This window comes from Penicillium bovifimosum (genome assembly GCF_028826915.1).
Source record: "Penicillium bovifimosum strain IBT 22155 chromosome Unknown utg000005l_segment0_segment0, whole genome shotgun sequence".
Classification (NCBI taxonomy): domain Eukaryota; kingdom Fungi; phylum Ascomycota; class Eurotiomycetes; order Eurotiales; family Aspergillaceae; genus Penicillium; species Penicillium bovifimosum.
Genome location: NW_026622714.1, coordinates 2447125 through 2473716, shown reverse-complemented (window position 1 = coordinate 2473716; position 26592 = coordinate 2447125). Strand labels below are relative to the sequence as shown.

The 26592-nt window shown below is 50.1% G+C and overlaps 15 protein-coding genes across 15 annotated transcripts; 12 read left to right on the top strand and 3 right to left on the bottom strand.

The window, feature by feature from the left end:
- Positions 1–266: 266 nt before the first annotated feature.
- On the top strand, positions 267–761 carry N7515_006118 (LYR motif-containing protein; the record flags this gene model as incomplete). The annotated part of the gene is made up of 3 exons (XM_056666862.1): positions 267–342; positions 405–581; positions 667–761. 3 exons carry the CDS (start codon positions 267–269, stop codon positions 759–761), a joined length of 348 nt encoding a protein of 115 aa, XP_056520458.1.
- A 327-nt stretch (positions 762–1088) lies between these two features.
- Positions 1089–2295, bottom strand: slt11 (Pre-mRNA-splicing factor ECM2; the record flags this gene model as incomplete). The annotated part of the gene is made up of 2 exons (XM_056666861.1): positions 1089–2102; positions 2158–2295. 2 exons carry the CDS (start codon positions 2293–2295, stop codon positions 1089–1091), a joined length of 1152 nt encoding a protein of 383 aa, XP_056520457.1.
- A 481-nt stretch (positions 2296–2776) lies between these two features.
- erg6 (sterol 24-C-methyltransferase) lies at positions 2777–4029 on the top strand (the record flags this gene model as incomplete). The annotated part of the gene is made up of 3 exons (XM_056666860.1): positions 2777–2986; positions 3046–3080; positions 3135–4029. 3 exons carry the CDS (start codon positions 2777–2779, stop codon positions 4027–4029), a joined length of 1140 nt encoding a protein of 379 aa, XP_056520456.1.
- A 552-nt stretch (positions 4030–4581) lies between these two features.
- Positions 4582–5583, bottom strand: N7515_006115 (PQ-loop repeat-containing protein; the record flags this gene model as incomplete). Its single annotated transcript, XM_056666859.1, has 5 exons — positions 4582–4826; positions 4878–5151; positions 5208–5411; positions 5471–5488; positions 5539–5583. The coding sequence occupies 5 exons, from the start codon at positions 5581–5583 to the stop codon at positions 4582–4584; spliced, it is 786 nt and encodes a 261-aa protein (XP_056520455.1).
- A 1426-nt stretch (positions 5584–7009) lies between these two features.
- Positions 7010–7381, top strand: N7515_006114 (uncharacterized protein; the record flags this gene model as incomplete). The annotated part of the gene is made up of 1 exon (XM_056666858.1): positions 7010–7381. The coding sequence occupies one exon, from the start codon at positions 7010–7012 to the stop codon at positions 7379–7381; it is 372 nt and encodes a 123-aa protein (XP_056520454.1).
- Positions 7382–8290: 909 nt separating this feature from the next.
- N7515_006113 (SNG1 family protein) lies at positions 8291–9753 on the top strand (the record flags this gene model as incomplete). The annotated part of the gene is made up of 3 exons (XM_056666857.1): positions 8291–8408; positions 8466–9548; positions 9605–9753. The coding sequence occupies 3 exons, from the start codon at positions 8291–8293 to the stop codon at positions 9751–9753; spliced, it is 1350 nt and encodes a 449-aa protein (XP_056520453.1).
- A 995-nt stretch (positions 9754–10748) lies between these two features.
- On the top strand, positions 10749–12526 carry phoD (phosphate:H+ symporter; the record flags this gene model as incomplete). Its single annotated transcript, XM_056666856.1, has 3 exons — positions 10749–11233; positions 11286–11776; positions 11826–12526. The coding sequence occupies 3 exons, from the start codon at positions 10749–10751 to the stop codon at positions 12524–12526; spliced, it is 1677 nt and encodes a 558-aa protein (XP_056520452.1).
- Positions 12527–13529: 1003 nt separating this feature from the next.
- On the top strand, positions 13530–13872 carry N7515_006111 (uncharacterized protein; the record flags this gene model as incomplete). Its single annotated transcript, XM_056666855.1, has 2 exons — positions 13530–13645; positions 13671–13872. The coding sequence occupies 2 exons, from the start codon at positions 13530–13532 to the stop codon at positions 13870–13872; spliced, it is 318 nt and encodes a 105-aa protein (XP_056520451.1).
- A 47-nt stretch (positions 13873–13919) lies between these two features.
- N7515_006110 (uncharacterized protein) lies at positions 13920–14540 on the top strand (the record flags this gene model as incomplete). Its single annotated transcript, XM_056666854.1, has 1 exon — positions 13920–14540. The coding sequence occupies one exon, from the start codon at positions 13920–13922 to the stop codon at positions 14538–14540; it is 621 nt and encodes a 206-aa protein (XP_056520450.1).
- Positions 14541–15084: 544 nt separating this feature from the next.
- N7515_006109 (ankyrin repeat domain-containing protein) lies at positions 15085–15808 on the top strand (the record flags this gene model as incomplete). Its single annotated transcript, XM_056666853.1, has 2 exons — positions 15085–15452; positions 15511–15808. The coding sequence occupies 2 exons, from the start codon at positions 15085–15087 to the stop codon at positions 15806–15808; spliced, it is 666 nt and encodes a 221-aa protein (XP_056520449.1).
- A 469-nt stretch (positions 15809–16277) lies between these two features.
- On the top strand, positions 16278–17399 carry N7515_006108 (uncharacterized protein; the record flags this gene model as incomplete). Its single annotated transcript, XM_056666852.1, has 1 exon — positions 16278–17399. One exon carries the CDS (start codon positions 16278–16280, stop codon positions 17397–17399), a length of 1122 nt encoding a protein of 373 aa, XP_056520448.1.
- Positions 17400–19343: 1944 nt separating this feature from the next.
- On the top strand, positions 19344–21530 carry N7515_006107 (uncharacterized protein; the record flags this gene model as incomplete). Its single annotated transcript, XM_056666851.1, has 9 exons — positions 19344–19488; positions 19550–19602; positions 19656–19928; positions 19986–20063; positions 20120–20515; positions 20570–20625; positions 20712–21001; positions 21061–21146; positions 21207–21530. 9 exons carry the CDS (start codon positions 19344–19346, stop codon positions 21528–21530), a joined length of 1701 nt encoding a protein of 566 aa, XP_056520447.1.
- Positions 21531–22057: 527 nt separating this feature from the next.
- On the top strand, positions 22058–22519 carry N7515_006106 (uncharacterized protein; the record flags this gene model as incomplete). The annotated part of the gene is made up of 1 exon (XM_056666850.1): positions 22058–22519. One exon carries the CDS (start codon positions 22058–22060, stop codon positions 22517–22519), a length of 462 nt encoding a protein of 153 aa, XP_056520446.1.
- Positions 22520–23119: 600 nt separating this feature from the next.
- N7515_006105 (uncharacterized protein) lies at positions 23120–24229 on the top strand (the record flags this gene model as incomplete). The annotated part of the gene is made up of 4 exons (XM_056666849.1): positions 23120–23170; positions 23236–23548; positions 23632–23739; positions 23814–24229. The coding sequence occupies 4 exons, from the start codon at positions 23120–23122 to the stop codon at positions 24227–24229; spliced, it is 888 nt and encodes a 295-aa protein (XP_056520445.1).
- A 210-nt stretch (positions 24230–24439) lies between these two features.
- N7515_006104 (S53 family peptidase) lies at positions 24440–26357 on the bottom strand (the record flags this gene model as incomplete). Its single annotated transcript, XM_056666848.1, has 3 exons — positions 24440–25165; positions 25224–26194; positions 26249–26357. 3 exons carry the CDS (start codon positions 26355–26357, stop codon positions 24440–24442), a joined length of 1806 nt encoding a protein of 601 aa, XP_056520444.1.
- Positions 26358–26592: the final 235 nt, after the last annotated feature.

Here is a 26592-nt window from a genome sequence, read left to right as displayed (position 1 = left end):
CAATCACAGGTGTGATGTTCGAAGATGTCAAGATTGGCGATGGCTCTTGGTCTTGCCTCTTGTTATCTTCGTTGTACAGCCGAAATCTTGGTCGAGTCGATTGCTATTCTCTTTCATACCAACAGATTACACAATATATCTCACTGCATCTGCGCTACCACCTAAAACACTCTTATACCTCCGCATCTACAGCGGCCGTCTCCGAGCCGTGCTATTCAACCTTTCCCTGCATACTTCATCTATACTTTGCAAATTTCGATCTCATCATGGCCTCGTCCACTGCTGCTGCCGCTAAGAGCGCGTATCGTCAGCTTCTTCGGTCCACCCGTATTGTCTTCCATAGTTAGTGCAGCAAACTCCCTCCAGCGAAGTGATTCTCTCCCTTATACTAATGTCTGTTCTAGACGATCTCCCAGTCCTGACTGCTGCTCGCCAAGAAGCTCGCAAAAACTTCGACAAGAATCGTCGCCCGGGCGTCGACACTGGCATGCAAATCAACCATGCGATCGAGGTTGCCAACATCTTGCGCCACAACATCGTCCAGGGCTCAAGGCCGCAGGGAGATGAATCTGCTAAGTGGGGTATGTCATTGGTTTAGGACTCCTATTCCCTACGCAGGCTCGCTGTTGTTATGAGTTGTGAGCTGACGAGAGACCATTTTTACAGAACTCAATATCCACGACCAGATCGAACGCGGCGACAACGACTCTATCAAAGTCGGCGAGAAGGATGTGAAGATTCACAAGGCTTGCTCTTCATGATTGGGTCCAATTATCATGACGCTCAGTTGAGTCTGAGCAAATCGCCCAGTCAACTCCAAGCCAAAAATGTCAGCTGAATTCGAGGTTAAAGCCGGGCCTGTGCCTGCGTTGAACCTACGGCCTGCGGAATGGTACATCAAGCTAAAGCAGTGACTGGACTTGTATTATAAGATACCCGACTCTTCTATTCATTGGCGTCTCTGGGGTATTTTCGATTGAAGTACATAAAACGGCATAGAATAATCCCAATCCATGATAACGCCCGCTCCGAATCCTAGATTACATGCAGTCTCAATTTGTTTGATAATAATTCCGCGCAACCATTGTTTAATCGCCATTCAGACTGGCGTACTGAACTTCGCCTGATCCGGGCGGAGGTGCAACAACGTGAGCTTGAGCCTTCTCCTGGGTAGCATTGTCTCCCGCGCCCGCAATAGCTCGTCGATCTGGCTGTTTGCCCTTGTTGACTGACCCCACGGCCTGGCGGCCCTCGCGGGCATTATTCATCCTCTCCTCTCGGTCCAAGTTATCCAAGGGCTTGGGCTTTCCCCAGCGAACGCGCAGAGGGCAGCCCTGGATAATGGCCTTGCCTTGACAGTGGTGTGCGGCGGTTTCGGCATCCGCGCGATTGACATAGTTGATGAATGCGCAGTGGGAGCGGTGAGAGCAGATCAGCGACCGAAGCTGGCCGAATTCACTGAAGAATGTGCGTAGTGCATGTTCAGGGAGATCGTCTTCAACACCTGTAATGAACAACGAAGTGATGTTGGGGTCTGAAGGTGGCAGAATATCCGCAGGCGAAGGAGGCAATTGAGTGGTACTGGGGAATGGGCGGCCACCTCGGCCACCACCTCGCCCCCCACGGCCTGGCAGTCGGTTGCCGGTGCGGCTTTCACTCGTGCGAATCGGACCTGGCCCGTTTCCATAGCGGCTGTTTGTTCGTGGTTGGTCTGTTGATGTAGATTCCTCACGTTCCTCCCCTTCGGCAGGTGCTTCGATCCGTCGAGGCTTGCGGTAATATGGCTCACTGTTTGCGAGGCGGCGCAACAGCTCGCGAGCCTTGTCGTCTGTTTTCTCGTATTCTTCGATTGCACCACGGCCTTCTTCGATCTCCTTTTCGTTATTCTGCGCATAGTACTCGCGGTTGATGGAACTCTCAGGTCCAGGGGCGACCATCTTAAGGGCGGCATCACGGACGACGATGGGAAGACCGAACGAAAGATCCAGCATGCAGCACTGACAGCAGTTCTTCAGGCGCGCGCAAGTCAGACAAATGATGGATCGCTTCTGACGAGAAGTCCGATCGGCTTTCCAGCGGAAGACAGTGAAGGGGCGCGTGCACTAAATAGTCAGTATTCGATCATAGCTGAGCTTTAGGGTCCAAATTATGACTTACAATCTTGCATTCTGCGCCATGGTCTTCCTTAATCATCTGCACGTACGGATTCTCGGGAAGGCAGTTCTCGCAAACGGATGGGAAATCAGTCGACTCCCAGCCGGAGCGGTTAAGATCATGCTTGATCTGTGGAGGCATGACGGATAGTATGAAGCTGATCCGAGAAGTGAGAGAGCTCGGATTATCAAGATCGATAGAAGTGGCGTGTCCCGGGTGGCTATTGTGGCTCAATAGTCACGTGCTACGTGGCTCAGCTCCCGGTCAGGCCACCCTTCTCTTTTCTCTCGGGAGCAGCAGCCTCCGGTGACCCGCTCGGAAAAATGAAAATACGAGAGAAGTGTGGCCACTCCAGAAAATTCCCCCTGGGCGAACGATCTAGTCGCTCGGAACAAACCCCTGATTGGTTCCGGACTCCAGATTGTCAAAAAGTTGCTTGGGGTTCGACTCTTATTTATTTCCCCTTTCTTTCTGCTCCTCCAGTCGCAATTCATTCGCTTCACTCTCTTCACTTCTAATTTGCGGTATATCCAGTTCATTTGGTATACATCGTCTTTAATTGACCCTCTATTACTCCTTCAACAATCTACCCCTTTTAATCTTTTGCGACTCATTCTTCAACATGGCTCCTTCTATATTGTCATTGGAACGTGAGGACAAGGAGCGTGATGCTGCCTTCAACAAGGCCATGCACGGCAAATCGGCTAAGGCCCAGGGTGGTCTCACTGCCTTGCGCCAAAAGGACGCCGCTGCGCAGAAGGCTGCTGTCGACGAGTACTTCAAGCACTGGGATAACAAGGATGCCGTCACTGAGACAGCCGAGACCCGTGAGGTATGGTGGTACACACTCGAGCCAAATGAGATTTATCGCTAACGAACTATGTGTGATAGGCTCGCAAGGCTGAATATGCTACCTTGACCCGACAGTAAGTTCCGAAACATACCCCTCGATCGGCGCTTCTTAGACTAATAATTTACAGCTACTACAACCTGGCGACCGACTTCTACGAGTACGGATGGGGCTCCTCCTTCCACTTCTGCCGCTTCGCCTACGGTGAGCCTTTCCACCAGGCCATTGCCCGCCACGAACACTACCTTGCCCTCCAGGCTGGTATCACGGAGGACATGAAGGTTCTGGATGTTGGCTGTGGTGTCGGTGGTCCCGCCCGCGAGATGGTCAAGTTCACAGGTGCTCACGTCACTGGATTGAACAACAACGACTACCAAATCGACCGCGCCACCCACTACGCCGAGAAGCAGGGTCTCTCAGACAAGATGGCCTTCGTCAAGGGCGATTTCATGCAAATGAACTTCCCCGACAACACCTTCGATGCCGTGTATGCTATTGAGGCTACCGTTCACGCCCCCGAGCTGGTCGGTGTCTACAGCGAGATCTTCCGTGTCCTGAAGCCCGGTGGTACCTTCGCTGTGTACGAGTGGCTCATGACCGACGAGTACAACAACGATGACCCCGAACACCGTCGCATTCGTCTCGGTATCGAGCAGGGTGACGGTATCTCCAACATGGTCCGCATCTCCGAGGGTCTCGAGGCCATGAAGAACGCTGGCTTCACATTGAAGCACCACGAGGATCTCGCTGCTCGTCCCGATGCCATTCCCTGGTACTACCCGCTGGCGGGCTCTTTCAAGCACATGGCTTCGGCTTGGGATTTCTTCACCATCGCCCGCATGACCTGGTGGGGCCGCGGCATTGCCCACCGTTTTGTCGGCGCGGGTGAGAAGATCGGTCTCTTCCCTAAGGGTTCCCAAAAGACTGCTGACAGCTTGGCCTTGGCTGCTGACTGTCTGGTTGAGGGTGCCCAGAAGAACCTCTTCACCCCCATGTACCTCATGGTCGGCAAGAAGCCCGAGTAAATGTTACGGAACAACGGTGTTTGTGGTTTTTCTGTGTAAAATATTACCCCCAAAGCGTGCAGCTCATCCCTGGTGCCCATCATATTTTTCCTTGTCTCTTCGCGCTTTATTTTTTCACGTTACCTTCCGCATCTCACCAGGGAGTTTGTTCTTGGCTCGAATCTAGCCCTATGTTGGTAGAGAACGAGCCGCGTGCCGCTTTCTCCTAATCGATGGCGTTCATTAATTGTTCTTCTCTGTTTCTTTTACCTGTCAAGATATCTATGTAATGGTCATTGAGTCAAGAATAACGAGCAATGCATTGGTATGTTTCCGGGCCTTGACGTGTTGTAACTATTCACAACCCACCAACGCAGTATTACCTATTACTGAGCTCGTTGCAACTTACTTTGGTCTGCCATATTCTGCCCTTGATCAAGATAGACACTAGAAGACGACCGGACATGAGTACATAGTCTTCATTCGGTCAGACTGAAACCAAATCGGGAACGAAAGATGTCATCTCTGTTTAGTATACACATGCAAGCTCTAGAAATTCTTTGGTCAACTGACTCATGAAGAATTGTGCCATGGCCTCCTTTCCATAACTCGAGATCCAGAAGCGGTTCTGAACACAGAAGTCGACGAGGGCATTGGATGCAGCGACAGCGGGTCTGCGACATTAATATCCTGCCTGCAGTGTTCTTTAATCCAAGGCCGGAGATTATACACCGCACCACAGATAAATATGCCGATCCAAAGTGTCAGTTCCGTCCCGTAGATTACGATCCCGAGGACGTCAATCGGGGGTCCAAACACTGCACACACGTTAGTTCCTGATCACCTCCGCGAGAAACCAGTTGACCTACAAACAGACACAAGAGAAAATAAATCCCCAGCCGCATCAATCCCAACAAAGATGAAACTGATTCCCCGAACAGTCCGGTGGACATAGATGTCCCAGTAGTGTCTCAATACACCCGCAGCAAGGAGAGATGCACTCAAAACAGCCATCAGAATAAGAGGCCATTCCAGTCCGCGGTTTTTAGCAGCCCTCAAGCCAAAAATTAGTCCGGCTTCAATCCCACCTAAGAGCAGGAGAAGCGAGGTGACAGCGACGCAACATTTCACGATTCGGTATTTCTGGATCATGGTGAGTTTACGAGCCTCAGGTTGCATGGTGATAGGGAAGAGATCACCTTTCCATAGTAGAGACACTGGGCCCAGGTAAGGAGGCTGAGAGTCGTCAGGATCTGAGGTTGGATCCTTAATGCAATGTTGAATTCTTCGACGATATTGTACACTCCGAGAGGAACTCCTGCAACGGCCCAGAGGAGCATCATTGACCCTTGTAGCCCTTCGGTGTCATGTCTCCTGTAGTTTATGATTATTTGGGGAAGTAGCTGGACGGTGGAATTAGTACGAACTACGGAGTTACTAAGGGGCGTTGGCGATCGCTTACTTGGATGGACCAGCAGACCTAAGCAGCATGGTTAGTTTGAGTAGTCTTCAGAGGAGGGGGAAACGGACTGCGCCTAGAGTACCGAGGACATTTTCTGCTACCCGGTTGTCCATTTGCAATGTTAACTCAAGGCCCAAGGGAGAAATCGAAGTTGGGCTTGACATGCATGAATCATGATGCATCTGATAAGAATCCGCGCCCGCAGATGTGGATCCGCTTTCTTAGGCTTTCATTGGTCTACTGGACTTTAAAGGCCATGAGCTCGAATCATTCTTCCAACTGATGTTGTGTCGACGGTAATGCTATTGCATCTTACGGATGTGCCACAGATATGCTGGAATAGTTTCTCGGCTTCGAGGGGGCACGTGTGTTCTATGAAGTCCACCATAAGAAGTCGGTCATTGCGATATCGAATTATGCATGCAAAAAGCGACCTCCGATTTGGGAATGGCTTTCGCATTTTCCATACTGTGTACAACTTTGAGTGGGATAGACTCATAAGCAATAGTTAATAGGCGAGGGAGAATTGGTGATTATGAATAGTTCATGACGGTTGACGTTTAAATTGCATAGTGAGTCTAGACTGCCACCGATAAGAATCGATGCCGATCGGAATTTAAACCCTGATTCGCTGAATCGATCTGAGAGTGGTGGTAACTAGCGAAACCACCTGGGGACCACAGTAAGGTTCTGACAGCCTCCGAATCACCGAGTCCGTTGAATATGAAACATTCGGAGTCTCAAAATAAAAGGAATTTGAGATCAAACGCCCCTCCCTGGATTGATCGAAGGGGTAGAAGAATCCTCCGCCGATCGAAGGAAGATTCGAGTGTCGATCAGCCATATGGTTGCCACCTGCAACACCAGAATTTTCACGTTCAGCCACCAGAATATATTAAGCTCATGAAGGTCGCCACATGGCCCGAAATAGAACAATTATCCCAACCGATGAACCGACGATAATGATCAGGACTCGGCAGATTTGAAAATTCAATGGAGGGTTCCTGGGTTCCTGGAGTTTACGTATGCGTCTGCGTAAGTCGTGAGGCCCCGTGCCCCCACCTTTTCCCCAAATCAGCTTAGAGCATCTGTGCGGGATGATATCATTAGGAAAACCGTTTGGCCGTTGTCGGGGTATTCCGCTCACATTGTCATTATACATACGGAGTACGGAGTACAGACTATGGAGTAGTACACAGTAGGAGTTGGAGTATTTGATTGTTTTGAGTGGAGAAAGAGGGGAGGATATGTGCATGGCTGGGAAAGAGGGGAGACTGTTGACGTACACGCAATGGGCACTGCCAAGCATCTTATCTCTGAAAACATCAACCACGGAATCTCCTAAAATGGATCGGCCATTCGGCCCCAAATTCAGCACCTTATTTAAATTAAACACTTTCCCCTGTCAGATTTTCAAACCTTTTTAAAAAGCTAGAACCCCCGCTATTCTATCGTTTCTGTTTGCGCTTCGCTTTGTCTTCTATCCAACTCTCTGCCTTATCAGCTGCGATAGTCCACACTCGTTTTCTCACCACCGCCATGTTCTCTACCACCCTCCGCGTGTGCCTCCTGGCCGCTATCCTATTCGTCAACCTATCCTCCGCCTTCCCTCTCATCGGCCGCGACGTACAATGGTCCTTCACCCTCTTCCCGTCACCCTCATGCAATGGGACAATCGGTGACCCCCACGCCGGATCTGGCAGCACTGGCTGTCGCGCCGACCTTCACAGTGTCGCCTCCGCATACACACTGAACACTATCGCTCAAGGATGTCGCATCGAGTTCTTTGACAACACCATGTGCGACGCAGAGGAGCTCTCCGATGTCGCTGCGCAAGTCACCGCTGCCCACACCTGTCGCGTGCCTGAAGCACGACGTCGCTACGGTTCATACCAAGTTACCTGCGAGTAAAACACTTGCCATGCCTTCTTTCGACATCACTGTGTCAATCAGCCCTGTTTGAAAAGCTGATAATCTGCGTTGCTCTTGCATTCCGGGCGAACTTTGTTTTTTTGGATGTCTACCAGATACCGCTTTGGGTCTTTGGTAGACGGAGATTGCTGTATAGACTTTTTAATGATACCCACCACAATATAGATTAATGGAATGAATTTACGATTGTCAAATCTTTGCACGCCATGGCTATAATGTTTTTGATTGGATCATTGATCCACGGCTTGTCACTCTGCGGCGATCGCTGTGGTCTGCGGGTTATGAACGTGGAACGGGCGGTTTGCGTCCACTTGAGGGCGTATCCATTGCGACATCAAATGGGTCAAACAATACCCGGTACCATGTGGCACATATCCGACACCACATTTGGATGCCAATCAATCACGGCACACATACGCACCAGCGCCTGCAATTACAAGGTTGGTTTGCCCTAATGAAACGGAGACGCGCAATGGCGCGTAATTTGATACACACGGGTGTTATGGGTGTGATGAGTTCACGCCACATGCGCAGGAAATTTGAGGACTTCTTATTGGTGAACGCGACGGGAATAAATCCCCCCAGCTTGCTGGGGACTCTATGTGCCTGATGGTTATCGGCAAACTGGTCCATTGGAGACCGACATTACACAATGGATGTCTAGACTCTAGAAAGCGTCAGAGACTTTCCAGCTTCATAGTCCAACTGATGCTCAGCTAGGTGGCAAATCATCAAAGCCGTGCTCGGAGTTAAGGCAGGAATTTCCTAAAATGGACACATCCCGAGGGGAAGTATGACGCCGGAAGCGGACTCCTGGCGGATGTAATATCAGCCTACAGGCTACTTGCTGTATTCCATAGCTGTTCACCACCTTCACGACTTTCAATCATGGCGACAAAAGGAGAGTCAATAATAGATGACGATAGCCCACCCGCGGCTGTGTCATTCTTCCATCCGTCCCTCAAGGAGGTTCGGAAGCAAGTGTTCTATCACTGGACTCGCACCTGTAAGTGAAAAGCTTGATCGCGGAATGCAAGGGATAGGCCCTAAATTCGCTCGACAGTGTTCATTTTATGCCTCTTTGTGTTTTGCGTACTATCTATCTTCTGGGGATCACAGTATGGCACAGAAAGCAACTTCCCCGCACTCAAAGTCTGGATCGTCGACTTTGACGGCCAAGTTGACCCCTACAAAGAAAGCGACCCTGTAGTCGGCCCGTCGGTCATCAATGTCGCCAACCAGATCCTCCAATCTGACGGTATTAACCTCGGCTACATTATCAAGTCTCCCGCCGACTTCGACTATGATCCTTGGGCCGTGCGTCAGGGCATCTACGATGAGCATGCATATGCTGCTGTGGTAGTCCAACCCAATGCAACTAGCTTGCTCCGACATGCTGTCTCTAGCGGCAATGCGACGTACGATCCAACGGGCGCAGTCCAGACGGTGATCATCTCCGCCCGTGATGAAACATCTTATTTCACCTATATCCTCCCTGAGCTTGCAGTCTTCCAGGGCCTGGTGGTGGCAGACTTCGGTCCGCAGTGGGCTCGTCAGCTAGTCTCATCAGACACAAACCTGTCAAATGCAGCCCCGCAGGCGATTAACCCAGGCATTGGCTTCACAACCATCGACCTCCGTCCGTTTGGCCCAGCTGTCGCTGCACCTGCCGTGACAATCGGTCTAATCTACCTAATCATTATTTCATTCTTCAACTTCCCATTCCTGATGCCAGTCCATGCTCGGTTTATGAAACCCGATGTCAGACCGCCGCTGAAGATACCGCATTTGATGATTTGGCGCATTGTGTCGAGTATATTGGCATACTTCTTTCTCTCGCTCTTTTATTCCCTGGTATCTCTGGCCTTCCGGATCCCATTCAGCAATGACCCCGCGTCAGAAGTCATGCCAGCAAATAATCCCAATGCCTATGGCCATGGCTCGTTTGTTGTTTTCTGGATGCTAAACTGGGTGGGTATGGCTGCGCTGGGATTCCCATGTGAGAATATGGCCATGGTTCTTGGGTTCCCCTGGAGCTCTTTCTTCTTGATTTTCTGGGTTATCACGAACGTTGCTACCGCCTTCTATGCTATTGACCTGGCGCCAGGGTTTTATGCGTGGGGATATGCTTGGCCGTTGCATCGCAGTAAGTATATCTATCTTTCCCTTTCATGTTTGTGGTTGATCTGACTTTCTCGCTAGTTGTTGAGGCATTGCGGACGATCTTGTTCGATACTCATTCGCGCATTGGATTGGACTTTGCGATTTTGTTTATCTGGATTGCGGTCTCGTTGGCGTTCTTCCCATTTGCGACTTTCATCATGCAGTGGAAAATGAAGCGAGGAATATAGCCTGAGGGCGTGGCTAATAATGTGTCTATGGGTAGTGGCTGGTTCGGTCGGTATGTAAATGGGAGTTTGGTGTTCCAATTGCTATCTTCTATTAGTGTACATCTCAACTCTTCTATATACCTCAACAAAGAACCTAATCATGGAATGGACCAAATAAAGTGGAAGTTCGCAGAGATAAATTTGAAGCCTCAGCCCGTTGGGGAATGCTGGCTATATGTGATTGAGGGTTGAATTTATCATGATACTTGGGCCCGGATGTCAGCGGCTTTTTACTTCCTGGACAGATGTGTGAAGTATACCTATAGGAACATAAGGGCATCCGTGATGCATGCATGACATCTGGGGGCATTCAAGCAGCCCAGTGGATGGTTTACTAGTCACTGAACAGGTGAACCTGTAAGTTCGAAGCACAGTCCACGGGTAGTCTACAACCTATGATTAATCTATACGTACTTGCCTTGTAACCCTAACCATGGCTTAGCTGTTCGTCCCTTCCGTGAATCTGTTGATTCTTCCAACCCCCCATGTGCTCAATTCCCAATCTCTAATTGGCCTGAACAGAATGTTTCAACGCTCGCTTGCTCGATTGTCCAGCCGCACCTGCCGGTCATGCAGGTACTTCTCAGCCCCATGAGTATAGCGTATGCTTCAGGTACCTGTCGGACATACTTATTCCATGGGGTGTAACTGTCATGATATATCACCGGCTTACTCCTGGAAACACTGGAGTATTTATTAAACGCGCAGTCACTGGTCGGTTTCTTCTTTCTCTCTCCTTCTTTCTTCTCCCATCACCCCCGGAATCTCGCTGGCAGACCCGAACTGTTCGCCCTCTCAAAGAGTCTCCATTCGAAGACTGACCCATTTTCGTACTGTGACCCATCTCATACTTTCTACTTTACAATCATCCTGGAAGATGGACTAACGCGGCCAGCATTTAGAACACGATTTCCGCTCACGAGGTGATTCGTGTGCGCTTCGCTACTATGAGCCCAATGTCCGAGCCTACCTTGCTGCAAGATGCCTATGAATGTCGCCGTCGCGCACTTGCTCAGGTTGATAGCGCTTCCTTCAGCTGGTTTCACCTTCGCACTGTTGTCGTTGCCGGAGTTGGCTTCTTCACTGACTCATACGATATCTTTGCCATTAATTTGGCAGTGAGCATGCTGGGTGTTGTCTACTGGCAGGGTGCAAGCCATGGCCCGGGTAAAATCCCCTCCAGCTCCGACACTGCCATCAAGGTTGCCACCTCTGGCGGTACTGTGATCGGACAACTCTTTTTCGGCTGGCTCGCAGATCGCATTGGCCGCCGTCGCATGTATGGAATTGAGCTCATGGTCATCATTCTTTCTGTGCTAGCTCAGGCTTTGGCCTCTGACTCCCGTGCCATTTCAATCACTGGTCTTCTGGTGTTCTGGCGCGTTGTCATGGGTCTAGGCATTGGGGGTGACTATCCACTCTCGTCTGTCATTACTGCGGAGTGAGTGCGTCCTCCACATATCGGAAGCGTTGATTGCTAATTGACTGCCTAGGTTTGCTACTACCAAGTGGCGGGGTGCCATGATGGGAGCTGTCTTTGCAATGCAGGGCTTTGGCCAGTTTGCTGCAGCTGTCGTCGCCCTGATTGTCACAGCTGGCTTCAAGGAATCCCTCCAAAATGCCAAAGATGTTGCTCACTGTACCGGTGTTTGCCAGCTTGCCGTCGACAAGATGTGGCGTGTTGTTATTGGATTTGGAGCCGTTCCAGCCTGCTTTGCACTGTATTATCGGCTCACTATCCCGGAGACCCCCCGCTTCACCTTTGACGTTGCCCATGATTTGGTCAAAGCAGACGAAGATGTCCGTGCCTATTTGAAGGGTCTGAGTGAAGAATCTCTTGATTTAGTCCAGCGTCCCAATCATATGCGGAATATTGAGTTTCAGCCCAAGGCTACCTGGTCTGATTTCTGGCGTCACTACTCTCAATGGAAACACGGAAAAGTTCTTCTTGGTACTGCTGCATCCTGGTTCTTCCTTGATGTTGGTATGTTTCCCAACCCATCCACTCTGCCCGTGAGCTAACCTTTCTTGAGCCTTTTACGGTCTTGGTTTGAACAACTCTGTGATTCTCGCGGCTATCGGATGGACTGGAGGAAAGAACGTCTATGAGATCTTCTACCGCAACGCCGTGGGAAACCTCATCTTGATCTGTGCTGGTGCGATCCCTGGATACTGGGTTACCGTTGCAACGGTTGATACTCTCGGACGCAAGACTATCCAACTCGTTGGGTTTGCCGTCTTGACAATCCTATTTGTGGCAATTGGATTCGGCTACGACAACCTGAAGCACACTCACCATGGGTTGTTGGCTCTCTATGTCGTAGCCCAGTTCTTCTTTAACTTTGGCCCCAATGCAACTACCTTCATTGTCCCGGGCGAGTGCTTTCCGACCCGTTATCGATCCACCTGTCACGGCATCAGTGCTGCGTCTGGCAAGGTCGGCGCCATCATCGCCCAGTGTGTCTTCGGTCCCCTCGTTCATCGAGGTGCAAAGAAGCCCGATGAGTCGCCGTGGCTGAACCATGTTATGCAAATTTTCTCCTTGTTCATGCTCTGTGGTTTCTTCACTACCTGGCTGATTCCGGAGACCAAGCGCCAAACCCTTGAAGCCCTCTCTGGCGAGTCTGACCATCCTTCTGCCCGGTACTCGGTGGCCTCGGACGACACCAAGCATGATGCAGTTGCGGCCATTACTTCTACTACCCCGACTGCCATGACCAGCACCACTGTCTAGAAGCATTGCAAGGCTTTCAGACAGAGGCACCGTGAACAGGAGGTTCTTCTTCCTTCGGTGTGGGTCGATATCAGTGATATGTGATCTGATATCAGAGGTGGGGGCTCTGTTTCTTTCTTTTTTCGTAAGCTTGCAAATGGTGCCATGTATCCACGTAATCTTAATCTGTGGGCAGTGACTCTCACTGCAACATGTCCATTCTGTTTACGCAGATGCACTTGAATAGCTAATCAAATGATATTTCCCTTTATGGTCTTCTCGTGTAGCTGTAGTGTGGAATTTACGCTTAACGTACTTGGTCTTGTCACTGTGTATGTGGTCCCCTAAAGCCGTAGGCTCTCCTTCCCCCTACCATCACGTACACTTAGGGTTCCGATCTCCCAGTATGGGCTGGTTGTCTTTTACACAGTAAGATCAAAGAGATCGAAGACTATCTGAGATCTATGCTACGCTAATTAAATTATAACCGAGTGTCTTGGCCAGTTCTTTGTAATTTTATCTACACAAATAGCTAGGTTTGATGTCAACAATAGAACATTGCATTGTCACTCGAAGCACCTTGTCAGTGTACAAAGTAGTGTAGTAGTTTTCTCAACCTTCTAAGGTTCTTTGATAGGGCTTACATCGGCGTGGACCACAATGGTATTTGTTAGCAGTGCCTTTATTCTTCTCTTTCAGTCCTCGAACTTGATGATATGCTTGTCCTTTGTCCTTGACATCCTACTTTATACACTTGAAGCCATTGTTCGGTATCTTTGTCCTACCTGCGCCGATGATAGCTAAATCTATTTTGGGCTCTCTCATCTTTTCAAGGACTAGGGGTCATTCGAAGCAATCGGAAAAGCTATATAACCAGGCCTGTGCCCGTACGTCTCTTGTTCTCCAGTTTAACTTCATCTACCAGAACAACAGCACACCATATTATACTTACCGACGTTGCTTTTAGTCTTGCAATACTACTCCACATACTACACTATATCCATATCTGAAATCGACCATAACAATGGCTTGCGTTTGCCACAGTGTGCCGTGTACCTGCGGGGGCAGCTCCGGTGAGTCTGAAGATGAGCTCCTAGGGACAGGGCCAGCTCAAACTGATGGTTCCTCAGACGAGTACATGTCAGAAGAGAACATCTCAGAGGAGTACATCCCAGGAGAAACTGATGATTCACATCCCAGAGGAAGACATCTCAGAGGAGGGTACCTCAGAGGAGGGCACCTCAGAAGAGAACATCTCAGAAGAGGGCATGGAGGTGAGGACATGGAAGATGATTTGGAAGAAATACCTTCGGACGAACAGATTGCAGGATACCGAAGAAGAGGAGCTGAACTTCAAAGGTGGATAGATGACCCCAACGCCGAAGGCTGTGCTGTTGCCCAAGCAACTCTAACAATGGACCAGCTGATCAACAACAGAAACCCGAACGATAATTTCACTGTCACCGAAGACGAACAGGTGAGCTCCGTTGATGAACTTCCAGAGACAGCGCGCATAATGATGGGTCTCCCGAGCTCGGACAATGGTGACCACTTCCGGTATATGCGTATACACCGGTATGGCGCAAATTTCGCAGTCGGTAGATTGCCAGATATGAACAGTTATCAGATGACGATTGGAGATGGCTTCATTGGTTGTCACTTAATACATAGGCGCAATGGCCCTCATTGCAATGAAATCATTAGGGCTTTCTACCAACAAGATTACGCCATCGACACTTTGGAAAACATTGCCTTCATGGGTGTCGTCAATGCAGAGACGGCACCACTTGTCATGAATGTACACTATCCCAGCAGAGGCATAGAATTCGCAACCGTGGAAGCCGACGAAAACCCCCAGGTCTGGTCACATGGTACTCCCGAGTACCAGGAGATACTCGGCACAGCAATCGGCAAAACGGTGGCCTATTTCGTCTTGTCTTGTTTCCAGAGAGGTACAAGACCAATCTCTCGGATCCTAACTTGGAGTGAGGATAACTCGCTGTGCATGGTTTTTGAGATTGGAAGGACCGGCTGATGTGCTCAGAGTTGCGGCGTAGCTTAGCTCCTGTGGCTGCTGAGATATCAACGCTTACCAGGTATGTCATTCTCCCTAGGTGATTAAAGAACTTTGATTTGTGTTAGAAGAGTTGGTTGATGGTTGATACCTACCTGTCGGGAACCTTGTGTATTCCCTGATGGAATTGAGCCGGCAATTTTAGGTAGTATATAAGGTAGGTTTCGACTTTTGTTAGAGACAGGTAGGTATAACGAAAGGTTGAGTATCCATAGGTTCCAATGAAATTGCTTTCGAGTATGGCCTGAAGATCGTCATCATGTATATTGTTAGGTACTTACATGACCTTGGTACATAGGAGTGAATAAGAGAGGGGTTGCTTGTGGTCTTAAATAGAATTTCATAGCACCCAACGACAAGCTTCTATGCAGGCTGACTGCAGTTGCCGGCCGACGTAATGGGTATTTAAGCGACCGGGTTGCCCCATTATCTTATCGAGGTCGCTCTATTTTCCTACTAGCCCTACGACCAACCCAGCACAATACTAAAGTCTTCTTCCTCCCCTATGGATATCCGGCTTCTCCCAGAAGCGGAACTCACCAACCGTGGCGGGTTCCCTATTCCTTGTGGAACGGCAACAGCCATAATTGAGAAATTGCGTTCTTTGTGCGCCGATAATAATATCCAAGGATTTCAGAAGGCGATGTACTCTGAGATTCTCGATGTAGCGGACCTTCACGATGTGATGATGGAAGCAATTCAACTTGACCGAGTCGAATTCGTTTCAACACTTCTCTCTCATGGCTTCCTGATAAAGCCTTCTTTTGCTCGAAAGGCAACATTATGCAAGGCGAAGCGCGTTCTCGAATGTTTTCTCGGAGCTGGATGGGACATAAATGAGCCAGTTGATGTTTTAATACCTCCTGTACTTTGGTATGTTGGTTCCGCTACCCGAAAAGACAATCCAATGACAAGAGATCTATTGTTTTAGCTTCGCGGTAACAGACGCCGAGATGACCAGTTGGTTTCTGCAACATGGTGCGAACCCGAATACGCGATGCGAGGTAGACTGCACCCCGTTGTCCTATGCTGTTCGAAATGCACCTCTGAGTGTCATCGAACTACTGCTAGACCGTGGAGGGGATGTGGGGAAAGGACAACTTCTTCAGTATGCCGTTTGTCGAGACGAGGAGGTTGAAGATGTCATTTCCCTGCTCGTCGAAAGAGGTGCCCCTTTGAACGCGACAATGTGTCAGGATGGCCCGACATTGAAGATAGGAATGAATTGAGACAAATCACAACACTATAACCTATCTTCTTTCAAGTACGTCCGAAAATGATCGATCGATTCAAATAGCTAGGCAGCTGGGAACGAGAATAATCAACACGAATGTGACAATAGGCTAATCTGTAGAAAAAACAGCGTCCGTGTAGCTGTAGTTTGGAATTTCACCATCTCGTATACTCAGAAGATTATGAACTCATTTTCACCGGGCTTATACCGTGCGACTGGAAATACTGAGACACTAGATATGGGCCCGGACTTAAGTTTTAGTAAGTATCTGGTAGTTAGATTGCGTGGGAAGTGGTCATAGGGTTCGCCAACATCTCTTGTGTACCTGCCATTTTCCTCCTGGCTTTACTTGTTCACCTTCCTGCACCGATCAGCTCATCACCTGTCTCTCACTTTGCTATTTCTTCTCGCAGACACACCAGCTTTATCCTGTACTATTTCGCCTTCCACAACACCCATATAAAATGGCGCGTGTGGTTGAAACTCCTCATCCTCCGGATGACATGACCACCGCAAAACTGAACAAAACAAACATTGATCAGGCTAAAGCCAACGACGACGACGCGTTTCCAACCATCAAGACACACGTCTTGGAGCCACCCATACCCCTCCCGCCATGCCTCAACCTAGCAACCGAGGACTCCGAGATCGTGGCCGCATTGAAGCTCATCGCTGCCTCCGTCGCCCAGCAGCGCCAGCAAGTCGCTAAACATCTCATCTTCCACACACTCTTCCTCGTCCCCATTGCAGCTATCATTCTCTTGGCAAACAAGGCTATTTACGAAGACCCATCTAGCTGGCTTTATACCATCGTGCAGGCCGCTACCGCACTCTCAATGGTTCTACTCATCCTCAAGCGCCTGGTAGACGGATACCTCGACGAGGCTACCGGAGTCGGTACTCTCAAATGGCTTTACGGGCATGATCCGAGCAGCGAAGCAAACCGTGACAATGAGCAGACCGACCCCGCCTTACCCTCAGAGAACGGAGGAACATTCGTGCTGGTCTACCGCTTCAAAAAGCGCATCATCGGCGCCCTAGTCTTGAGCACTGTCAGCCGTGTCGACAACCCAGATACCCATGCATCGGCCCACTCAACCGCCAAGACCAAGACCTACGAGGCCTTCATTCGAGCATGGACAGTCCAATCGGCTTTCCGGAGCTGCGGCGTCGGTGGGGAACTGTTGAACACAGCCGTGCAACTTTGTCACTGGAAGGGATGGCAGGGTCCGCGGTTCGCAAATGCGCACGCGAACTCGCTGCGTGTTCTCCCCCGTTCCTTTCATGGAAACATGGATAGAGAATCTGAATTGTGGTCATCGTACTTGCGGGCGCGGATTGAAGCGAACACGCGGGTCTGGGTGAGATGGGAGGTGTATGATCATCTTGCATCAACGGATGACATGCTGAGTGGAGCGATTCCTGGCGATGGGAAAGAGCAAGCTGGGGATAAAGCGGTATTAGAATTACGAAAGCATTTTGATGCTATTGGCAGGGAGAGGATCGAACTTGAACTTTTGAAGGCTGTCGAAGCTCAAAATCGTTGGAGCGCGGTTCCATGTGTGAAGAATATTCTGGATATCTGATCGCCCGTTCTGTTAGAACACTGGGGACAGGATTTCTAGGTATGGAGTTTGACTGTGTTCCATTTATCTGGGGCTCGGAACTTGTTCAATGCTTTCTGGATAGTTCTTACAAGTGGAAATTTGATTGAACATTATGATTAAGATACTACTAGGACATGACCAGGCTTATCGTGCGACTAGAAGTAACTTCCAGGTTTAGGGGGAGGGTTAAGTAGTGGGAACCTGCCGATTGGGACTTTCAGTAGTGTTGATGGGCTTATCTTCACCTTAGGAGGGAAGTCATGCTCAATAAGTGCTTGTTATTGACGGGACACTGGTATTTGGGGTTGTCTGGAGTCTCAGGTGTTGAGATTTGACTATGGTTGGAGTACTGAAACTCTCGGAAGATATTATTCCACGGCAGACTACTCCGTAGATCAGGGTAGTGGTAGTAGCCCGTGTATCCCGTGCCAAGAGGAACTAGAGAAGCCGAGAGGGTTATCAACTTCAAGCAATCAGGTGGTAAACTATAAACGAACCCGGCCTAGTCAAAAACATAGACGAATTCTAAGCCCAACAGTTGCTCTATGTCGAAAATGCTGGGCCACGTGCCCGTCTATGCCCTGGTTTTTTCGTTACAGTCCCATAGAACACACGAAAGGGGCAGGGGCAGGGGCAACCTTGAATCCTTGATCACGGCACATGACATCTCATCATTCACATCCACCGTTCAAAATGTTTCTAATCAATGACTCACTGTCTAACGAAAAAGGTATGCGAAATTGATATCGAACAGATCGTATGTCATGTGCTCAACACGACGAGAACGATCGAGAATAATCTCCGCCAAGCGAAGTATGCGAAGCATCTACAATGATGAATCATGATTGGTACACTCCATGCCCGTTTACCCGCAAAATTCCCCGGCTACTCCGGATTCGGTGTTCCAACCCATTTAGGAGGTCGCTTCCATAGTTACCCACACCCCGGTCGAAGCCTGGCAGCTTAGTGGTGGGTCGCATTGAGTTCAAGGTCGAGGCCACGAGGGTTAGACCGGCTAAATCGATCAATTCAACCGCTTCGGAAAGTACTCGGGGGCTCGGCTTGTGGGGAAATGAGCGATATTCTAGGAAGACATAGAATTTCCTCGAATTCTCTCGTTAGGACGGGCTGTGGTTCGGAGTTCCAGCAGACATCAGATGTCAAGATAAATTTCCCCAGAAATGTTGTGCCGTTTACGCTCACCGGCATCCGGGAGAAGGTTCATCTCCAGGTTTTCAAAGGCGTGGGGACCCCGGGTCTCCACTCACGATACCCGAGTTCCTACCCGAAGCAATCTCCCTTTTCACCAGCGGCAGATATCGACTTCTACAATGTCCCCGGCTGAATTGAAGGATCCAATAGTGAAAGAAAAGAGTAAGGAAATTAATTTGACCACTTGGAAGACAACCAGTGATTGGTCCACTGGTTCTACCACCAGGAAACCCCATTTATCCACCTTTCAGAAACCTTGGCCAAGCACCACCGGCTAAATCCTGCGACTTGGAACGCTCGTGGTCGCGCACGGCCCATAAGCAAGCCCAATCGTGACCACTGACGGTAGTGCAGCCCAAGCCACGCTAGTCGAGCCTTTCCCGTCTCATTGCAGAGCCGAAACTGTCCAACGGGAGATGAGGACACGCCACGAAGCTTGGCTATTATGGGCTGACCGGGCTTGCTAGTCTATGACCCCAAGTTTCAAATTCGAAGACCCCATGGGGCTAATGTTGCCCGGCAAACTCGGGTCGCTTGGAGCTGATTATCCGTAGCTACCGGGATAAATAAATACTCGCAGATCCCCGGTCAGGAGGTAAGACGCGCAGGCATTTCTCCGGATTTTGCTACCGATCGATACCTTTTGCCCCGTCCGGAGTCCAGGCGTGTAATACCCTCACTCCTTTTTGTTGGTCCCTATCACAATACACAATGGTGGCTGTCCTCGCGGGAGAGTCGGCCATTTCGGCCAAGCGCGCTGAGCTCTCTGGCAAGAATGGCATCAGCGGTCTGCTCAGTAACAAGAAGACCACAGCCATTGGTCTTTTCGCGTCGCTGGGAGGTTTGGTGTATGGATGTAAGTCGACAAAATGATAGCGATGCTCCCCGACAATCCGAGACTGACTAGCTTCGTACAGATAACCAGGGAATGTTCGCCCAGGTCTTGACAATGCCGGCATTCCAGAAAGCTGTACGTTTTTAGCTTGAATATATCGTCGTGCGCCGCTGACCGTCTTCCCACAGACTCAAGATTACGCCAAAGAGACCGGTATTAAACAGGGTATGCTCACATCGATCCTCGAACTTGGTGCCTGGGTTGGAACGCTGGCAAACGGATATCTCGCCGATGCACTTGGCCGTCGTCTTACTGTTTTGGTTGCCGTGGCTGTCTTCTGCGTTGGTGTTATTGTCCAGGCTTGCACCCAGAGTCCCGACTATGTGTTTGGAGGTCGCTTCGTGACCGGTCTTGGTGTCGGTAGTTTGAGTATGGTTGTACCTCTGTATAACGCTGAGCTGGTGAGTGATCCAGAGGCCCCGAACATGAAAATTACAAGATGCTAACGGGTATCAAAGGCTCCGCCAGAAATCCGTGGCTCGCTGGTTGCCGTCCAGCAACTCGCTATCACATTTGGAATCATGGTCTCCTTCTGGGTATGTCATGCAATTTTCTTTTCCCCTGCGAAACTTCCGTGTCCTAACGTTTCTAGATTGGTTATGGAACAAACTATATTGGTGGAACGGGGTCAACCCAGTCTGACGCCGCCTGGTTGGTCCCTGTTTGCATTCAAATCCTGCCCGCTGTCATCTTGGCCGTTGGTATGATGCTGTTCATGCCTCAGTCCCCACGTCATCTGATGAATACCGGCCGTGAGGAAGAGTGCCTGCAGACGCTCGCCCGCCTGCGTGGCGCAAGCACTGACGACCTGCTTGTTCGCATTGAGCACCTTGAAATCAAGAGCTTGTACCTCTTCGAGCGCGAGACTGCTGCCGAGAAGTACCCCCACTTGCAGGATGGCTCATTCTCCAGCAATTTCAAGATCGGAGTGTATGACTATATGTCCTTGATCACTGATAAGTCTCTCTTCAAGCGCACTGCAACTGCCGTATGTTTCACCTTCAACGTGTATCTGCCATGACAATTGCTGACGATATAATAGTGCATGATCATGGTTTTCCAACAATGGAATGGTATCAACGCTATTAACTACTACGCGTGAGTTCACCACCCTTGCGGAAGAGATAGACACACATGGTCGATCGCGTTCAATTCTCGAGTATGCCCGCTGACATCCTCGACAGTCCCTTCATCTTCAAGGACATGAACCTCGGCGGCAACACTATCGCTCTCCTCGCCACCGGTGTCGTTGGTATCTTCGAATTCGTCTTCACCATCCCTGCCGTCCTCTGGGTCGACAAGGTCGGACGTAAGAAGATCCTGATTGCCGGTGCCATCGGAATGGCTTCCTGCCACTTCATCGTTGCAGGTATCATCGGTGCTTACCAGCATACCTTTGACGAGCACAAAGCCGCCGGATGGGTTGCCATCGCCTTTGTCTGGATTTTCATCATCAACTTCGCCTATTCATGGGGTACGTGCAAGGTTCTCTCGCGGGATAAAAGACAACTGCTGACCATCGTTTCACTGCAGGACCTGTTGCATGGATTGTTACTTCCGAGGTATTCCCGCTCAGCATGCGTGCCAAGGGTGTCAGTATTGGTGGTTCCAGTAACTGGGTAAGTAGCGATATACATCCCCGTGTGGTTGGAAGTTTCTAACTCGGTTTCCTTTTGCAGCTGAACAACTTCGCCGTCGGTACCGCCACCTCTCCTTTCCTCCAGACCAGCAACTTCGGTGCTTTCATCTTCTTCGGAGCCATCACTACCATCGCTGTGTTCTATGTCATCTTCCTTGTCCCCGAGACTAAGGGTCGCACCCTCGAGGAGATGGATGAATTGTTCGGATCCGTTGGTCTCGCCGCTGCCGATACTGGACGCAAGGCCCGCATCGAAAGAGAGATCGGTCTTCTTGCCCTTGTCGGTGTGGAGGAGCCCGTTGATGAGAAGCACGGCGAGGTGTCGCAGCACACTGAGGCTGCTGCTCCTGCTTCTAAGGAGTAAAGGAATACCGGTCGGTCTTGAGCCTTGTTTCAATAGTGTGGAAGAGATTGCATCTTCCGTCAGTTTACAGGTCCGATTCGGCAGAGGTAGTGTTTTTATTTTAACTGTATAATCTCGATATTACTTACTTCCTTGCCTACGAGGTAGATATACCATTCATACAAATTTTACTTGATACTTGTCACATGCATCCGATCGCATACACTCGACCTGTCAGACAATAGAACATGGGAGAAATTTCCAAAAAGAGGGAAAAGCCAAGATACAAAGTTTTTCAGCTCACTATGTATAGAAAAGAGTGGGCCAAGACTTCACAAGAGGACCAGTCACATTCAACGTTAGGCAGTCATGTCTCACCTTTCTAACAAGAAACAAGAACTCGAAAACTTCCTTTGATTCAGTTCTTTTTAATTCCCTCCTTCTCCTCTTTGATCTCTTCTCTCTCACATATCTATTCCAACCCCTCGCCTACAGAAAACAAGCAAACCTCAACCATACCCTACATCCACACCACAACAACCACCAAAATGTCCACAACAACAACCTCAATGAGCCCAAGCAGCACCGCCTGCGGCGGCTCCGTCTGGCAAATCCCCACCACCGACGCCGCCTGCGCCGTCGTAGTCAGCGGCAACATGACCGAAGTCATGGACACCTGCTGCAAGACCAAACCCACCAAATACGACAACGACTGCGGCATCTACTGTCTCGCCCAGGGCCAGGACGTCAATAAACTGCAGTCCTGTCTCACCAGCAAGAGCGGCAACTACCACGACGTCTTCTGTAACGCAGCGCTCAATGCTACTGCGACTGCCACTTCCACTGCTTCCAGGACTTCCTCGGGTACTGGTACTGGCACTGGCACTGCTACCGAGTCGGCGGCTACTTCGACCTCGACGGATAATGCGGCTGTTGGCAAGTCGGTTTCTAAGTCGGGGCTTGGGCTTGTTGCGCTGCTTTTCGGGTCGGCTTTTATGGCTATGCTTTGAATGGGATTGACTCTTGAGTCTTCGGTGATTTTGAGGGGGAATTCATTGGGGGTTCCTTGTGATTCTTTTTTTATACTCCCTACGGCGAATAAGCGGTGATTGTGCATTTTCTTTTACTTTACATAATATGGCCATGGGTAACTAACTATCTTTGAGTGTAGGATAATGTTACTATATATTGGCATAATGGCATTAAGAAGGGGCTTGTTCAGCTTCTTTACGACTTTACGTTCAAATAATAATATTAACTAACTCAGCTATTGTACGCAAGTCCTGCATTAAGAGCATCTTCATGTGATCGACCAATGAGGAATCGCTTCACATTTGCTTCTTTCCCTTCTTCACGTGACTTTCACAACCGATCGGTGATAAGTTATCACCGGACAGGCAGACACCGATCGGCGATAAGCCGATAACTTATCACCGGTACACCGGGATCACTGGGTACATATGACGTGGTCGAGTTTACCCCGATCCTCAACTTGCTCCGACTGAACGAGAGACACTTCACTTCACACTTGCCAGTTGCCAGTGCAGCCAGTATTAAGTATTTCAATCAATCATATCAGACCAAAAGAAAAACATAATAACATCCACAAAATGTCCTCAATCGCCAAAACCGTCATCGCAACAGGCACCTCGTCTGGCCTGGTACTACACAACCTCCGCGAGACAATCAAATCTCATTATCTCCCACCAATCTAACATCTCTCCAGGGCTTCGAAGCAATCAAACAACTCCTCCAACAAACCCAACCCTACCGCTTCATCCTGGGCGCGCGAGACACAGAGAAGACGCGCCTGGCATACAAAGATCTAAACTTCGACACATCAAAGCACAGCGTCTCAATCCTACCACTGGACCTCCTAAACCTGAAAAGCGTGCAATCCTTCGCCAAACAAGCTCTCACCGAGCTGGGCCAGAAACCATTGAACTACTTGTTCCTCGTTGCGGGTCTGGCTTCGTCAGCCGAGGGACCGGGGCCGCATGGTTCGAAGTGGTGTGATGCTGCTGTTGTTAATCATCTAGGTATTTCTCCGATCTCAAGTTTACCACAGAGGAAACTGGAAAGAAGCGGTCGAGCTAATTATATTAAACTGTGGGAAAAACAGCTCAGCATTACCTAACCCACCAATTCGCTGAGACATTGACGACTTCGCGGTCGCGAATTGTCATCGTCTCTTCTGGTGCGATTCGGAATATTAGAGGTGGAGATACAAGTATGTCCCCCTCTCCCTTACCACCCAACTCCAGCCTGTATTATCACTGCGTACGGTATACTGATATCTCATAGACAACCTCGACAGCGACCTAAAAGCCAACTCCGGCGCAGAGGCACGCGTGGTATACAGCGGATCGAAATTCGTGCAGCTCCTGGGAGCGCACTACTGGCGTCGTAATCTGCCGGATTGTCGTGTTGTGGCTGTTTCGCCCGGTCTCATTCCTAATACCAAGCTCGCGCAGCATTCGAGCATGGGACTTAGTATGGATATGCCGGATGCCAAGACAGTGCCGGAGGGTGCGCAGAACATTCTGCGCGCGGTGACGACGGAGGAATTCCCGGCTGATCCGGAGCAGATCTTTTTGACTAGTTGGGGTGAGTGGTGGCCGAAGGATGTGTATTCATTGAGTCTTGATAAGGCTTTGCAGGATAAATGGTGTCCGAGTAAGGAGGAGATTGAGCAGTCGGAGCCGGTCTTCAAGGAGTGAGATAGTTTCTTGGAAGCTAGGTATGCCTGTGAATAGACAGGTACTCCGTACATAGTGCCTATATACCGAAATATCAAAGACACAATCGTAAATGATTATATTTGCAGATATAGGAGACATAGTCTATATGTATCTAGATGAAAAGCATACAAACCAGAAGAATTATTGATCTGACACTGAGCAAAACACCGTCTTAGCAAGCAGGGCGACCTACTCGGCATTCGCAAGCTTGCGCATAACACCAAAGTTAGGCGAACCAAGACCAGAAACAGGGTCCCAGCCCTTAGTAGCGTTCCAGCTAGCGTACGGAACAGTAGGCCCACCGTTCTTAGGACCGCCAAAGCGACCCTTGCCATCACAGCCGGTGCTAGCGCCATCAACAATGTCCTTCAAGCCGTCACGGCCAGCCGAGTACAGCCACGGGTTGAGGAAACCCATAGGGGCCTTGCCAGCCTTGATGCGGGCGTCATTGAGGAGAGCGATGATGCCAGCGAAAGCAGGTGCCGAGGCAGATGTGCCGTCGACACTCGTCAAGGAGCCTCGCGTGTAGATAGCGAAGTTTTGGCCTTGGGCGGTGACGTCGGGGAAAGCGCGGCCCTTGGGGTTGAAAAGTCCAGACCATTGGTTGCCCAGAGTCTCGAGGTACGAGCTCACGGCTTGCTCTTGCCACTCGGGGCGTTCCCAGAGATCGGAGAAGCCGCCGGATGAGAAGTACACGGCTTTCTCGGGGGCGGTGTGAGTGGTGGCTCCGACGGATGTCACCCACGGACAGGCTGCTGGGAATTGGGGTGGGAAGTGAGTTGCGTTTCTGCCGTCGTTGGTCATGCAAGCGGCGCCGACGCCGGAATCGCCAGAGGAGAAGATCACGGATACACCGCGGCTGCCGAGCTGAGCAAATAGGTTGCAGACGGAGCGGGCGTATTTCTCGGGAACGCTCTGTGGAGATTATGTTAGGTTTTTGATGAGGTCACGAAGAAAAAAGGGGGAATCATACCTGCTCATCCTCGCCGTAAGAAGTGGAGATAACCTGGGGGAGGTCTTTCTGATCCATTTTGAGAACATTCTGGAGGAACTCCAGGTATGGCTCGTTGTTGACGTCGTTAGGGTCGGGCTGGTCCAGATCGGGGACCAGTTCACCGCGACCACCGACGCTGAACTCGGTTACAGGGACAGGAGAGCTGACTCCAACGATGTACTGCAAATCCAAGTTCGCCTCGCTACTGTCAGCAGTTGAGGTCTGGTCATTGAGGCCACCGTTGTACTGGATGACGGAGAAGTTTTGACCCTTAGCGAAGGGTGCGATGTTCTTCTCAAAGAGCTCCAGGTCGGAGTATCTGGCATATTGCTCCAGGTAGCTGACAAAGGCGACCTTGTTGCCGATGCTGTCATCGGCCTTGTAGTCGCCAACGTTGTACATATCCTTGAGACACTGGGGAGTGATAATGCTGTTGCAGTCAGGGGAACTAGACATCGCGTTTGAGCGGAAGGCCTCGTCCTTCTCCTTGATCTGGCTGTGCAAGATAGCACGGTTGGCGCGCAGCTGGCCGAAACGAGTGGTGGGCTGAATCATGTTGATGTGTGACATGAGCTTGTTGGGAATGGAGTACCTGAGTGTGCGAAGACGCTCAATGTGCTTAACACTGTTCACGTAGAACTGGAAATTAGCTGCCAGCAGCTCATTTGCCGCCTCCACGGTGGTATGGATGGTCATCCAGTCGGCATCCTGCTCAATTCTGGTGATACCAGCGCTTTCGAGCCAGTCACGGACTGAGTCTGCGGACTCGGAGCTCGGCTGGAGCATCCGCTTCATCTCCTCGTGGGTGTTGAAGTGCTTTCCATAGGTGGGATGATCGGGTGTGGACATCTCCAGCACCGCCGCTTCGAAACCAGGAGCATCACCCTGTGCTAGGGCAATTTGCAGCTTCAATGGCTGATCGGGGCGTGGTGTACGGGAATATCTCCATCCTATGATTGATTAACTCCGAAACCGCGGTTTGATTTGAAACACCAGCGACTCACCTTGAGGAACAGCAGATAGGCTCTCGAATACATCAGCCGCAGCAGTGGAGGCAAGAAGCGACACGACCGCGAGCGACAATGCTCCACGGTTAAATAGAGATACACGCATGATAGAAAGAGGGATATCAGGAAACCCTACCAAACACCGGTCGGGCCCTTCAGACAGCGAGCGACGAGACTATAAATATTGGCACGCGGCGATCAGATCCAAAGGAGGGGTAAAGACCGTGAAGTGTGTGGTATTTATTATGGTTGCATTGGTGGGGAGATCAAGAATGCTTGATGAAGAGTCTAAGATAACTCAGGCTTAGCAGGGCGGGAGCTTGTGTCCGAGTTTCACCTCA